The sequence below is a fragment of the Phodopus roborovskii genome, unplaced genomic scaffold, assembly GCF_943737965.1.
Source record: "Phodopus roborovskii unplaced genomic scaffold, PHOROB, whole genome shotgun sequence".
NCBI lineage: Eukaryota > Metazoa > Chordata > Mammalia > Rodentia > Cricetidae > Phodopus > Phodopus roborovskii.
This window is the reverse complement of record NW_026126517.1, coordinates 42,693,931-42,706,572: the sequence shown is the minus strand read 5'-3', so window position 1 is coordinate 42,706,572 and position 12,642 is coordinate 42,693,931. Positions and strand designations below refer to the sequence as shown.

At 36.6% G+C, this 12,642-nt stretch overlaps 1 protein-coding gene across 8 annotated transcripts in view; it reads right to left on the bottom strand.

The window, feature by feature from the left end:
* The window catches only part of Herc1 (HECT and RLD domain containing E3 ubiquitin protein ligase family member 1), a 162,294-nt gene that overhangs the window by 104,726 nt on the left and 44,926 nt on the right, over positions 1–12,642 (bottom strand). For all 8 annotated transcript variants that reach the window (XM_051197814.1, XM_051197817.1, XM_051197818.1 and 5 more), the window contains exons 6-13: positions 10,383–10,479; positions 9,750–9,893; positions 6,569–6,696; positions 3,664–3,808; positions 3,325–3,496; positions 1,494–1,628; positions 1,098–1,263; positions 368–493 (exon numbers count right to left, since the gene is read on the bottom strand). In XM_051197814.1, coding sequence (XP_051053771.1) covers positions 368–493; positions 1,098–1,263; positions 1,494–1,628; positions 3,325–3,496; positions 3,664–3,808; positions 6,569–6,696; positions 9,750–9,893; positions 10,383–10,479 — 1,113 coding nt within the window. The remainder of the gene's footprint in view (positions 1–367; positions 494–1,097; positions 1,264–1,493; positions 1,629–3,324; positions 3,497–3,663; positions 3,809–6,568; positions 6,697–9,749; positions 9,894–10,382; positions 10,480–12,642) is intronic.

Sequence of the window (12,642 nt, the reverse complement as noted above, 5' to 3'; positions counted from 1 at the left end):
TTTTGCTAATGATGACCTTTTCCTTTTCAAATAAGCAACTCTAAATATGGGACTAACAGCAATAACACAAGAATGATTTCAACTCAGCTCTTAGAATAAACCAAGGGTATCTGGTTTGACACCATAATCAGCACTAGGAAAAATGAATTATGACTCTAAAAACTGACCCCACATAATTTAGTAAATCATCATAGGCATCATTTCAGGTTACTAGGCATCCAACAATTCTTCCAATATACAACATCAAATAATCCAGATGCACCAGAACTATCACTAGTTTGTGAACATATAGCAATTGGTTTGTTTTCTTTTCCTCTCAGTCCAATTTCCTGCAATATGACTAGTTTATCTACATGCAAAGGCTTACCTGTCCTTTGGATAAGCTTTCCCATCTATCAGGTCCTTGGGGTAAAAGAGAATGAAGTAATTCCATCCGTTCTCGTAATGGAGGTAACAGCATGGTTGCTCCCACTGACAGTGTTTCAATTACCACCTAATAATCAAAAACAAAACAGAAAGGAAAAGTGCATTGATCAGTCAAGATTTTCTCATTTTAACAGCAACATATGAAAAGTAAGTGCACTAACTTATACAAGTCTAAAAGCGTCACATGAAAACTGAAAATATGGCCGGGCGTTGGTGGTGCACACCTTTGGTCCCAACACTAGGGAGGCAGAGGCAGGTGGATCTCTGTGAGTTCAAGGCCAGCCTGGCCTACAGAGCTAGTTCCAGGACAGGTTCCAAAGCTACAGAGAAACCCTGTCTCAAAAAACCAAAAAAGAAAGAAAGGAGGAACAAAGGAAGGAAGGAAGGAAGGAAGGAAGGAAGGAAGGAAGGAAGGCAGAAAGAAAACTGAAAATATGTAAGGTCTTTCTTTAATTTAGAGGGTTTAAGAACATCTGCTGGATATGGTGACACATGCCTTACTCCCAGAACTCAGGCCAAGGGAGGTGATTCCTCTGTGAGTTTGAAGCCAGCCTGGTCTACAGAGTGAGTTGCAGGACAGCCAGGGCTACACAGGGAAACTCAGTAATTGAGTACAGCTGAATATATCACCATCTAGCTAAAGCTTCAGGCCATAGATTCTCTTCTCTTACCTCTTGGATTTCATCTGGGACAGTTGAGTCCATCAGTCTGAAGAGTAAATTTCTAAGTGGACCTGCCTGTCTCCCAAGAATACTGGTAGCTACCCCTCCTGCAAGGGCCAGAGCAAGGTGATTTGAAAGCAACTTCAGGCACAGCTTAAGAAAATTATGGTGTTCCCTGAAGAAAAAAAAATTATGAATTTATGAAGCACAAAAGTAAGTGTTTGGGTAACATTTCTTATCAAGTGATGACCAATTATAATTTTTAAAACATCATTTATGAAACTAAGAAGTTATTAATAAAAGTTTAGCTCTTTTCTAGCTTATCAAGATTCATATAATTTTGAGAAAAACAAGAAAGAATGAAGTCAAAATTTAAAGAGTAATTAATACATATCTACAACATACCTTGATGAAGGGAAAGGCAGTGGAGGAATCTCACTGTTTATTTTATCACAGTATCTCTCAAGAAAGGAACGAAGATGTGAGAAGGTACTCTCTTCAAGATCTACACAATAAGGCCGGTGCCATGCAACAACTTGTCTAGAAGGAAGCATAAAAAAAGCACCCAAAAGCCTTATAATGAAACGTCCACACATGATCAAAAACAAAAAACAAGACATGGGGTTGGAGAGGAGAACAACTTCCTTGATTTAAAAGTAGAACCACTGGGTTTTGGTATTTTCGTTTTGTTTTTCTTTTTACTATTTTGGAGTAATTTATTTTGTTTTACAAAACCAACCAGACAAACAGCAATGAAGTTAAACAAATGTTTAAACCAATAAAGCCTAGTTCTGATCTTAGTTAATTTCCTCTAGATATGGAAACATTTAATTGTGTGTATGGGGTGTGTGTGTGTGTGTGTATGCATGTGGGAATATGGGTTTACAGAGCAGAGGTTGATGTCCAGTATCTTCCTCAGTCACTCTCCGTCTTTTTTTTTTTTTTTTTTTTTTTTTTTTTTGGAGACAAGGTCTTTCAGTGAACCTGAAGCTAATTAATTTGGCTAAATAGGCCAGACGGTGATTCCAGAGAGCCATCTATGCACACCACCACAACCTAAGCACTAAGATTAAAGATGTACTATAGCACCTGGCTCTTAAATTAAGAAAAGTATCTTAAATACTGATTCTTTCTTTTGAAATATATGTAACCTCAATATGCACATGAAAAGGGATCTAAATGTCATTTCTATGGTAACAGAGTCAATACTAGAAATTATATATACTTTAAGTAGTATATATATATATATATGTATGTATGTATATGATTAACATATATGTATATGTTAATCTTAAAAATCACATTAAACTTGCTGGGTGGTAGTGGCACACACCTTTAATCCCAGCTCTTGGGAGGAAGAGGCAGGTGGATCTAGTGAGTTTGGGGCCAGCCTGGTCTACAAAGCTACAGAAAGAAACCCTGTCTCCAAAAAAAAAAAAAAACAAAAAAACAAAAACAAAAACCAATCACATTAAACTTATTGATGCTACTGCCATACTCTTGTAGGGTTACATATGAAGTGTTCTACCCAAAAACTCACATGTTGAAGGCTTGGTCCAAGCTGGCAAATCCAGTATTGAAAGGAAGTGGCTACTCTGCTATAATGTTCTTCATTATAGCCCAAAAGAATGAAGCCAAAAGAACATGGACTAATACATATAAACCAAAGCAAATCCTTCATCCTTTTAAGGTGTTTATATAATTTGTTATTATAGAAAAAATATTAGCACAATTACCCACATAAATAATATTTGTTTGATAATGTTGATGGTTTCTATCTGATCATACAAATCTAAATGACTTTAAAACATATGAGTTTACACAAAAACTTTGTCAAAGAAAAGCTACAAATGGTCTGTTTACTTTTCACATGCAAAATTTTAAAAATAAAGACATCTTAGGATAAACACAATATTCCTTTCCAATGCAACCTGGACCCCTGTGCACAGTGTATGTTATCATAAACACCAGTTGAGAGTAATGTGTACCTTATTTTTATAATAGAGATATATATGTATTATTCTGTTAAACATGAGATCAAATGTACCTCTATTAAAATCTGTACTATTTGGAAATTAATTTGAATATACTATCATCATTATTACTACTATTAAATTTAACTATTCAACTTCTGAAGTATATTGTGCAATGCTGACTCAATGGACATTCACAGTCTTAAAATAAATTTAGGAAAATATTTTTTTAAAAACTCACAATGTTTAAACATAGTACTTACCTGTCCCTAGGGAGAGCAGTCCATGCCAAACTATGTGATGTTCCAGCTGAGATCTGCTGAATAGCTATACCATCTAAGCCACTCACTTTCTTTGGTTTAGTAATAGGACCTGTGGAATTTCCCTGGCCACACTGACCCATGGAGTTATTGCCCCAGGCATAAACTTCATTATCTAAAAACAAGACATAGGCATAAAAGTTAAATTTAAATGTAACACCCTGAAGAATAAGAAAAATTGGTAACATTTCTTTAAAAACAAATGACTTAGAACACCTGTAATTCCTGCACTAAGAAGGTGAAAACAGGAGGATTTAAAACAACAAATAAATAGGACTTTACCATGAGAAAGAGACAAACAATGACTATCTCCAATAGAAATGTCAACTATTCTTGTGGCAGCCAATTCTTCAATGAGTTTGGGTCTCAAAGCAGTAGCTTCTGAAGAACCACAACCTAGACAAGCCCCACAGCCCCAAGCATAGACCTGAAAAGACAGAAATAAAGAACACATCAATTCCTAAAACAAGTAGACTATTAACTAAAATTATTAAGGAGTGTGGTAACTTTCTGGTATTAATAGTATTTAGTATTGATCATTTTAAAGATGGTCATGGTACCCTCAGGAGACTGATCAACGGGGCAGCTGAGAAGCAAACATACCAGCCCCTAACTGCCCCACCTGATCATTCCCACCCCCACTCTCTAAACAATCCTCTCTAAAATAGACATAAAAAAGTAGAAATATTAAGCCATTATTATAACTAAGAAAATTAACAGTACTTCTTAGTAAATATCTGCACCTTGTTTGCTTCATTAGAAAAATAACCGGGCTGTGGTGGTGCACACCTTTGATCCCAGCACTCAGGAAGCAGATGGGGGGTAGATCTCTGAGTTCAAGGCCAGCCTGGCCTACAGAGTAAGTTCCAAACCTTGTCGTGAAAAACCAAAAAGGAAAAAGGAGAGAAGGAAGGAAGGAAGGAAGGAAGGAAGGAAGGAAGGAAGGAAGGAAGGAAGGAAGGAAGGGGGAAGGAAGGAAAATACTATCTAAAATAAGAGAGAGAAAAAAGTCACTATCATTTATTGTGCTGTCTTTAAACACCAAGTATATAAACAGACGAGCAGCTGTGTCATGAAAATAAACTAACCACAGATAAAATAAAAGATAGGAGATCCTCTGCTAAAGTTACCACTAACTGGCTTGCACTTGGCTAATACTGTTCAATCTAAGCAGCATGGAAATACTATCTTAAAATGTCTACTTATTGCCAGGCAGTGGTGGCACAGACATTCAGAAGGCAGAGGCAAGTGGACCTCTGAGTTTGAGGCCAGCCTGGTCTACAGCATAAGTTCCAGGACAGACAGGGCTATCAAAACAAAACCAAGAACAAAAATAAACATTGTATTTACATGTTGCTTATGTGGCAGACTAGACCCAGAAATGATAAAATTGATAATGTAAATCCACAAAACTGGTTTTATCTATCACAAAGAGTATGTGAAGGAGCAGTCAGATAGCTCCCCTGAGCACCTTCATTTGTTACTAATAACAAAATGAGTAGTTGACTTAAGCTGTCCAGGAAAAGATGCATGAAGAAGAGGATAAAAGGAGGAATGACTGATGGCTTGACGATTTGAACTGAACAACTTTTTCTTTCAACTGGCTTTGATATGATTATACTCACTCTCATCTTTATACCATGAAGACCTTTTTGGTTATAGTTATTATTTTTGTTTTGTCTTCACAATATTTTAGGAAAGACCAATAAGGTTAGATGTCTTCATTGAAACAGAACATCATATATTTATACCAAATACCAGAAAACCTACTTAAGAGAAATAAAGGCAAAAGGAAACTTCAGTACAGCAAAGGCCTATTCAAACAAAGATTGGGAACTAAACACATGGAGGGAAATATTACTAGACTCTAAATGTCTACAAGTCCAATGCAGTACTAATATTCTGAAGGTCTTTTGAATATTCTCTTAGATGAGAATAAGATTAAGAATATTGGTAGCTCAGTTGGTACAATTCTTGCTTAGCATGCAAAATGTCCTGTGTTTGATCCCTAAAACTACAACACATAAAAGGAGTACTAGTCTTACATTTTAGGCATTATATCATGCTGTAAAAAAAATTATCTGCATTAAAACATAAGAGTTACATTTAGTAGAAAATTAGCACTGAGTGGCCTGAGGGAACCAAGAGACAGAGTGAAAAGCTCCACAGATCTAACAGTAACAGAATGGCTCATCAAAAATCTCTTCCTGCTTTGTTTTTTGGTAAACATATACACTAGACTTCATATAACCTAATATGTTCATGATACAACTAGTCTATATAGCAAGTAATTTACAAATTCCTTTGGAATATAATGTAGCAGATTTACTGCTTATTATATACCACCAACAGTTAAACATAGGAACTTTAAATTCAAATAATTATCTTACACAACCATCTGGTACACAAAGCAGGAATTATTTCCTCTCTCATAAAAAAGGAGCATGTGACACTGGAGGGAAGTCTGAGATTTGCCTGTGAACATAAATCAAGTAAGGGAGCACTTGCTGATTTCAATCCATGTATTCTTACTACAAAACCCACTGTGAGGAACAATGAAAGGCCATATATTTAGAGCAGTTTTAAGTATGTAACTGTCTTCATAATAAAATAAAATAGTTTGCACTAGATTTTTCAGCATATCAAACACTTGTCTTTCAAAGAGTAACTAAATTAAATATGAATGTCTACTCTGTCCTGGCATACAATGGGCTCCAACACTGGAGGCTGATCAACACCAGGAGGGAAACACTGTCTATTCCACACTATGCCTGGTCCTCTTTGGGACCAGCACACTTTCCATCTGCATTACCCTCTTTTTGATCATCTTACTTTTTAGTTCATATCAATGGTCCCCTCAAGTTTTGTTTTATGTTCCCCCACTGTTCTTTAACAGGAAAGAGACTTCAAGGTACCCCAATGATTTGGGTGAAAGGCTTAAAGGGTTCTCAGCACTAAATGAATTTATTAAATCAACTTCAAAGAACAGGAAGATGAAAGAAAATGTATCCAGGTCACACAAGCAGAAACCTGGCTCCTTTCCATCTAATACACTTGAAACAAAATAGTATTTTCACCTCAATGTTGCCTAAAATGTTTTTCTTTTAATTCTAAATTTCAAGTTATCACTTTTTTAATTACCTAGTCCATTGAAATAATCTTTTTTATGCTCATTCCTTAGTCTTACCTGCCCTGTTGATGTCAATGCAAGTGAAGACTGGCTCCCAGCACAAACTTTACGGATAAACATTCCTTGTAAAGCTTCAATAACTTTGGGTTTATATACTCTGTTGGTATCACCATGGCCAAGTTTGCCTACATACATAAAGAAAAAAATCATATTCAAGTTAGGCAAAATTTTTAAGCCTGCTCTTTTTTTTAAAGCACTGAAGTTAACAAAGTACTTTAATTTTTATAGCAATGACCAGATAGACATAGAAACCTGTTCCTGATAGCAGAAGGCATTAACAAATGAACATGTCTGTTTCAACAAAGTTAACCATCAACAACTAATAGCCTTTTGTGTCTTATTCTCAACCAATAAGAATTACCTTAAAGAGGCAGACAATATTTTTTTATTTTCATCTCTTTCTTTTTTATGATATTTTTAATTTAAATTTGAAACAAGCTTGTGTTATATGTCAATCCCAGTTCCCTCATCCTCCTCTCCCCCCCCCCCGGCCACCCCCCCAAGCTCTCCATCCTATCCTCCTCTGCTCCCCAGGGAGGGTGAGGCCTTCCATGGAGGCTCCTCAAAGTCTTTCATATCATTTGGGACAGCCCTCCCCCATGTGTCTAGGCTGAGAGAGTATCCCTCTATGTGGAAATGGCTCACAAAGTCCATTCGTATACTAGGGATAAAATAAATACTGACCCACTACCAGAAGCCCCATAGACTGCCCAGGCCTCCTAACTAACACCCATGTTCTGGGGGGGGTCTGGGTCAGTCCTATGCTGGTTCCCCAGCTATCAGACTGGGGTCCATGAGCTCCTCCTTGTTCAGGTCAGATGGTTTTGTGGGTTTCTCCAGCCTGGTTTTGACCCCTGATGGGAGATGTCATTCTGTAAATGTGTTTCTCGTATTGGTTAATGAATAAAGCACTGTTGACCAATAGGAAAGCAAGATAGGCAGGACTAGGAGACTAGGAGGAGAGAGGAAGAAGTAGGGAGGAGTTTCAAGATGTAGGACGGGGAGAGCAGAATGCTGACCTCTCTCTCCAGTAAGATGAGACCACGTGGAAATACTTAGATTAATAGAAATGGGTTAATATTTAAGACAGAACTAGCCAATAAGAAATGCTAGTAACAGGCTAAGAGCATAATATCTAATATAATGTCTCTGTGTGTTATTTGGGGCTGGTATGGCTCTGGGACCAGGCCTGCAGGAAAAAACAGCTCATAACAGACCCCTTTGCTCATCACTCCTCCCTCTCTGCAACTGGATTCCAGGAGTTCAGCTCAGTGTTTAGCTGTGGGTGTCTGCTTCTGCTTCTATCAGCTACTAGATGAAGGCTTAGGATGGCATATAAGATAGGGGAAGGGCATTTAAGATAGCCTCTCCACTATTGCTTAGGTTGTTAGTTGGGTTCATCCTTGTAGACCTCTGGACATTTCCCTAGTGCCAGATTTCTTTCAAAACCTATAATGGTCCCCTCTATTAAGTCATCCCTTTTCATGTTCTCCTCTATTCGTCCCCCAACTCAATCTTCCTGCTCCCTCATGTCCTCCTCTTCTCTCCTTCTCTTTTTCCTAACAAAAATATTTATTTCTTTGACCCCCTATAAGTATTATGTCCATTTTCCTTTTTTAGAATTTAAGAAAAATTAAAGATTTATTTTATTTTTAATTGTGAGTATGGTAGTGGGATAGGGAGTAGAGAGATTAGGTTTTAGCTCCCCTGGAACTGGAGTTACAAGTAGTTATGAGCCACCTGATTCGGTCGGGTTCTGGGAATCAAACACAAGCTCCCCAGAAAAGCAGTTCTATCTCTTAACCACTGAGCCACCTAGCCAGGCCTTATTTTATATTTATTTATGTATGTATGTTTGAATATGTACATGTGTAGGTGGGACCCCCTTGGTATCAAACTCCTCTGAAAGAGCAGCAAGTGCTCTAAACCACTAAGCTGTCTCACCAATGTCTGTATTTCTCATTTTTAATATGTTGACAGGTTAACCAGGCATTGTAACACAGGCTTATAATTCAACTACTCAAAAAGCAAGAAGTGGAATAGTTACAAATCTAATGTTACATAGCCAGACCCTATCTTTAAAAAAAGAAAGAAAGGAGGGAAGGAAACCAGGTAGTATAATCCCAGCATTTGGGGAAAGGGGGGGAGGGCGCGGACAAAAGGATTAAGAGTTTGAGGCCAAACCAGGAGCAGTGGTACATGCCTCTAATCCCAGTATTTGGGGGGCAGAGGCAAGGGCAATCTGTTCCACAAATAGGGACCCTTTCTCAAAAAACAAAAACATAAAGGTAAAAACAAAAAAGACTTTGAGGCCAGCCTAGTCTACACAGTGAATTTCAGGCCAGAAAGGGATACATTGTAAGACCTGGTTTCAGAAAACAAGAAAGTACTGGCAGTTTACATAATTTTTAAAAGGTTAAAGAAGATTCAATAGTTCACAAAATAGAAAATTGGAAAATAATTGTAAATTAAATTATATTATTTTTATCTCTTCAATTATTTTTAAGTTGTCATGTTTTGTTTGGTTTAGTTTTTGTATTTTGAGATAAGGCCTTGCTAGCCTCTTGCTTCAGTCTTGTAAATCCTGGAACATGAGCAGGAGAGAGTCATTGCACCTGACTAAAATTACCTTATTTTTCATACCTAGTACTGTTGATCTGTGTGAACAAATAAGCATTCGCACAGCTGCCAGAGCAGCTAATTAAAATGGATATAAATCTTCTCACTCACTGCAGAGGTTTCTTTTGTTTTGTCTGATTTCCTTAGAGTCTTTCTTGTTTTCCCCATGTTTTAGGGCAGGGAAAGAAAACTGGGGGACATCTTGCAAGTCAACAATGAGAAACTTATTTTATAAACTGTCCCACAGATAAATGTAATAGTATTTTAGGCCTTTTTTTAAATTATTATAGTGATATCTTTATTGATATCCATAAAATATTGCTACATTAGAGCCAACAATTTATAAAATAATATATATGAACTATATAGGCCTACTCTGGCTTTCAAAACAGGTATGTATAAATGTACATATATTTACATATATTACATATATCTGTCTGTATGTGTTCAAAATGGTTAAGATAACATTTTATTTGAAAGAAACAATTTGTTTTTATACTGTTCATCTACATTTTAGCATTTTTTATTTGAATGAAGAAAAATTTTTTCTTTTACATACCATTGTCTCCTCCTCCAAAAGACCACACAGTTCTTCCGTCTTTGGACAAAGCAATTGTATGTGAACTTCCACAAGAAACCTCTCCTACATTGCTAATGTCTTTTACTAATGTTGGAATGTTACGGCTATTACTGTCTCCATGACCTTAAATAAAACACAGAAATAATGTTAACTCCTTTTCTCCAACTTCACAAGAGTAATATGCTATGGGTTATTTTAAATGCAATGAAATACAAATAAGAGAGTCATCTCTACCTGCTCTATCAGTCACCTAGGTTGTTCCCCACCTAGGGGAGACGGGCACATTAACAAGTCATTAGAGCATCTAAGCTTTTGTCACAGTACTTACCTTAATCTGTCTAATAACACATCCATGTTAACTTGTTTTCACAAACCAATACATTATAAACTTTAGGATCAGGATGTTATGTTTCTTATCTCTGAAACTACAGTGCCTGGCTATAATACAGATTTTATTACATCTTAAATAACAGCACCAGAATCTAGGCAAAATTATCTATAAAAATACAACTAACTTTGAATTTAAAATTAGTAAAATAAATGGCCTATGAACTCTATGCTCACTGGTCATTTCTGCTCTGGGTGAATAATTCAAATTTTAAAAACTCTTACCTAATCTTCCAAAGTCTCCTTCACCCCATGTATATAATTCACCATCCTCTGTGACAGCAGCACTGTGTCTGTATCCAGCTGACACACAAACAACTACCTGGATTGCACATAAATAAATCTGATAAGCCTACAAATGCTAACCATCAAAGGTGTTATTATTCACAACTCATGTAGGAGTCATTATGAGAACCAAGGCTACTGACTAAGCACTTGTCAGTCATCAAATCACTTAGCCCTGAAACCTCAGCTTTGACCCAAACAGAGGACAAGTTTTCCTCAATCCAAAAAGAGACATTGTAATTTCAATCAAGTCTTTACTGAAGGAGTTGGAAAGAGTACAACTTTTTAAATCTAAGATTAATATAAAACCTCTGATCTTTACTGACAAAGAAAAAGTCATTACATAATAAATAACTCAAAGGATACTTGCTATTAACAATATAATTAGAATATAAGCTCACATTAAACGTCTCACAGCCCTTTTTGTCATCAAGAAATTATCTTTGATTAGTATAGTGGTTTTCTACTTTCCTAATGCTGCCATCCTTTAACACAGTTTTTATATTGTGGTGCCCCCAACTATAATATTATTTTCAGTGTTACTTCATAACTGTAATTTTGTTATAGTTATGAAATATAATGTAAATATCTGTGTTTTCCAAAGGTTTTAGGCAATACCTGTGAAAGAATCATTCAACCCCCAAATGGGTAGCAACCCACAAGTTAAGAACCACTGGACTAGTAGAATCAAGGCAATAAGGACATAGAATACTATACCTTGGGGATCACTTATACCTTCTAACACTGATCAATATTATCAGCTACTTTAAAACAATAATAATAATAATAAGCATACAGAAAAGTCAGCACCAATAACTCCCTGTCTTTTTAAGCTCCAGAAGTGAGAATTCACAAAAAGCTTAAATATAAGACTTAGTTTTTAAAATGTGAACACCTAATATATTCTAAGCACTTCATTTGTACTTCAACTTAAAATGTTATTTTTTCCATCATATTAAAACTATACTATTATAGAAAGGAGATAGTTAAGAGAACATAAGTAAAGCAACGGAATTAAGAAAGAAGATATTAAAAGAACCAGATAATCACAACTGTTTAGAGCATTTAGCAGAAGCACCTTAGCATTCCATATTCAGTATCTTTTCAGTCACTGAGGCAGGGCCTCTGCCCTCAAACTGGCAATCCTAACTATCACTATCTGGAATTACAGATGTTACTACCACACCCAGCACACTCTGTACCTTACCAAGTATTTGCTGTTTACAGAGCTGCTTATCAAGTTTACAAAGTGGGACGATACAGCTGGGTGTCGGTGGCAGTCACCTTTGGTCCCAGCACTTGGGAGGCAGGGGCAGGCAGATTTCTGTGAGTTTGAGGCCAGCCTGGTCTACAGAGCTAGTTCCAGGACAGGCTCCAAAGCAATACAGAGAAACCTTGTCTCGAAAAAACAAAACAAAACAAAACAAAAAACAAAACAAAACAAAAAAAAAAGTGGGATGTTACAAGATCATTGCTTTTAGATTGATGAGTGAGTTGAAATAGTAAAAGTCATAGCCATGTGGTATTTATTTTATAACCATTTGAGAATATGTCTCATGATGGGAAAAAAATTTTACTATATGTAGTCTGTTATAAAAAATTTAAATCTTAAAACAGAGAAACCACATAAATCTTACCTCTGTATAAAAAAGTCAAACAAAATTAAAAGTTCTGGCACCAATTATTTACATGAGATTCGACAATCACTTAACCACTCTAAATGCCTCAGCATTCAAGGGCTAGAGAGGTACTTTGGTGCACAAAGTGTTTCTCATGCATGCAAATATAAGAACCCAAGTTCAGTCACCAGAACCCATGTAAAAAGCCAGAAGTTTGTAATCCCAGGCTGGGTTGAAGAGGCAAGAAGATCCCTGGGCTCAATGGCCAGCCAGCTTAGCTTAACTAATGAGATCCTGTCTCAAAAAACAAGGCAGAAGAACTAGAGAGATGGCTGAGCTGCAAAAAGTTTGCAGTTCTTGAAGAGAACCTGGGTTTGGTTTCTAGCACCTGCACAGTTCCAAGAAATCTGACATCCTCTTCTTGCCTCCTCAGGTATCAGATGCACACACACATAATACACATACATACATGCAAGTAAAACACCCACATGCATAAAATAAATCTCTGTATACCTCTGGCTATCCTGAAACTAGCTCTGTAGACCAGGCTGGTCTCTAACTTACAGAGATTCACCCCCCAA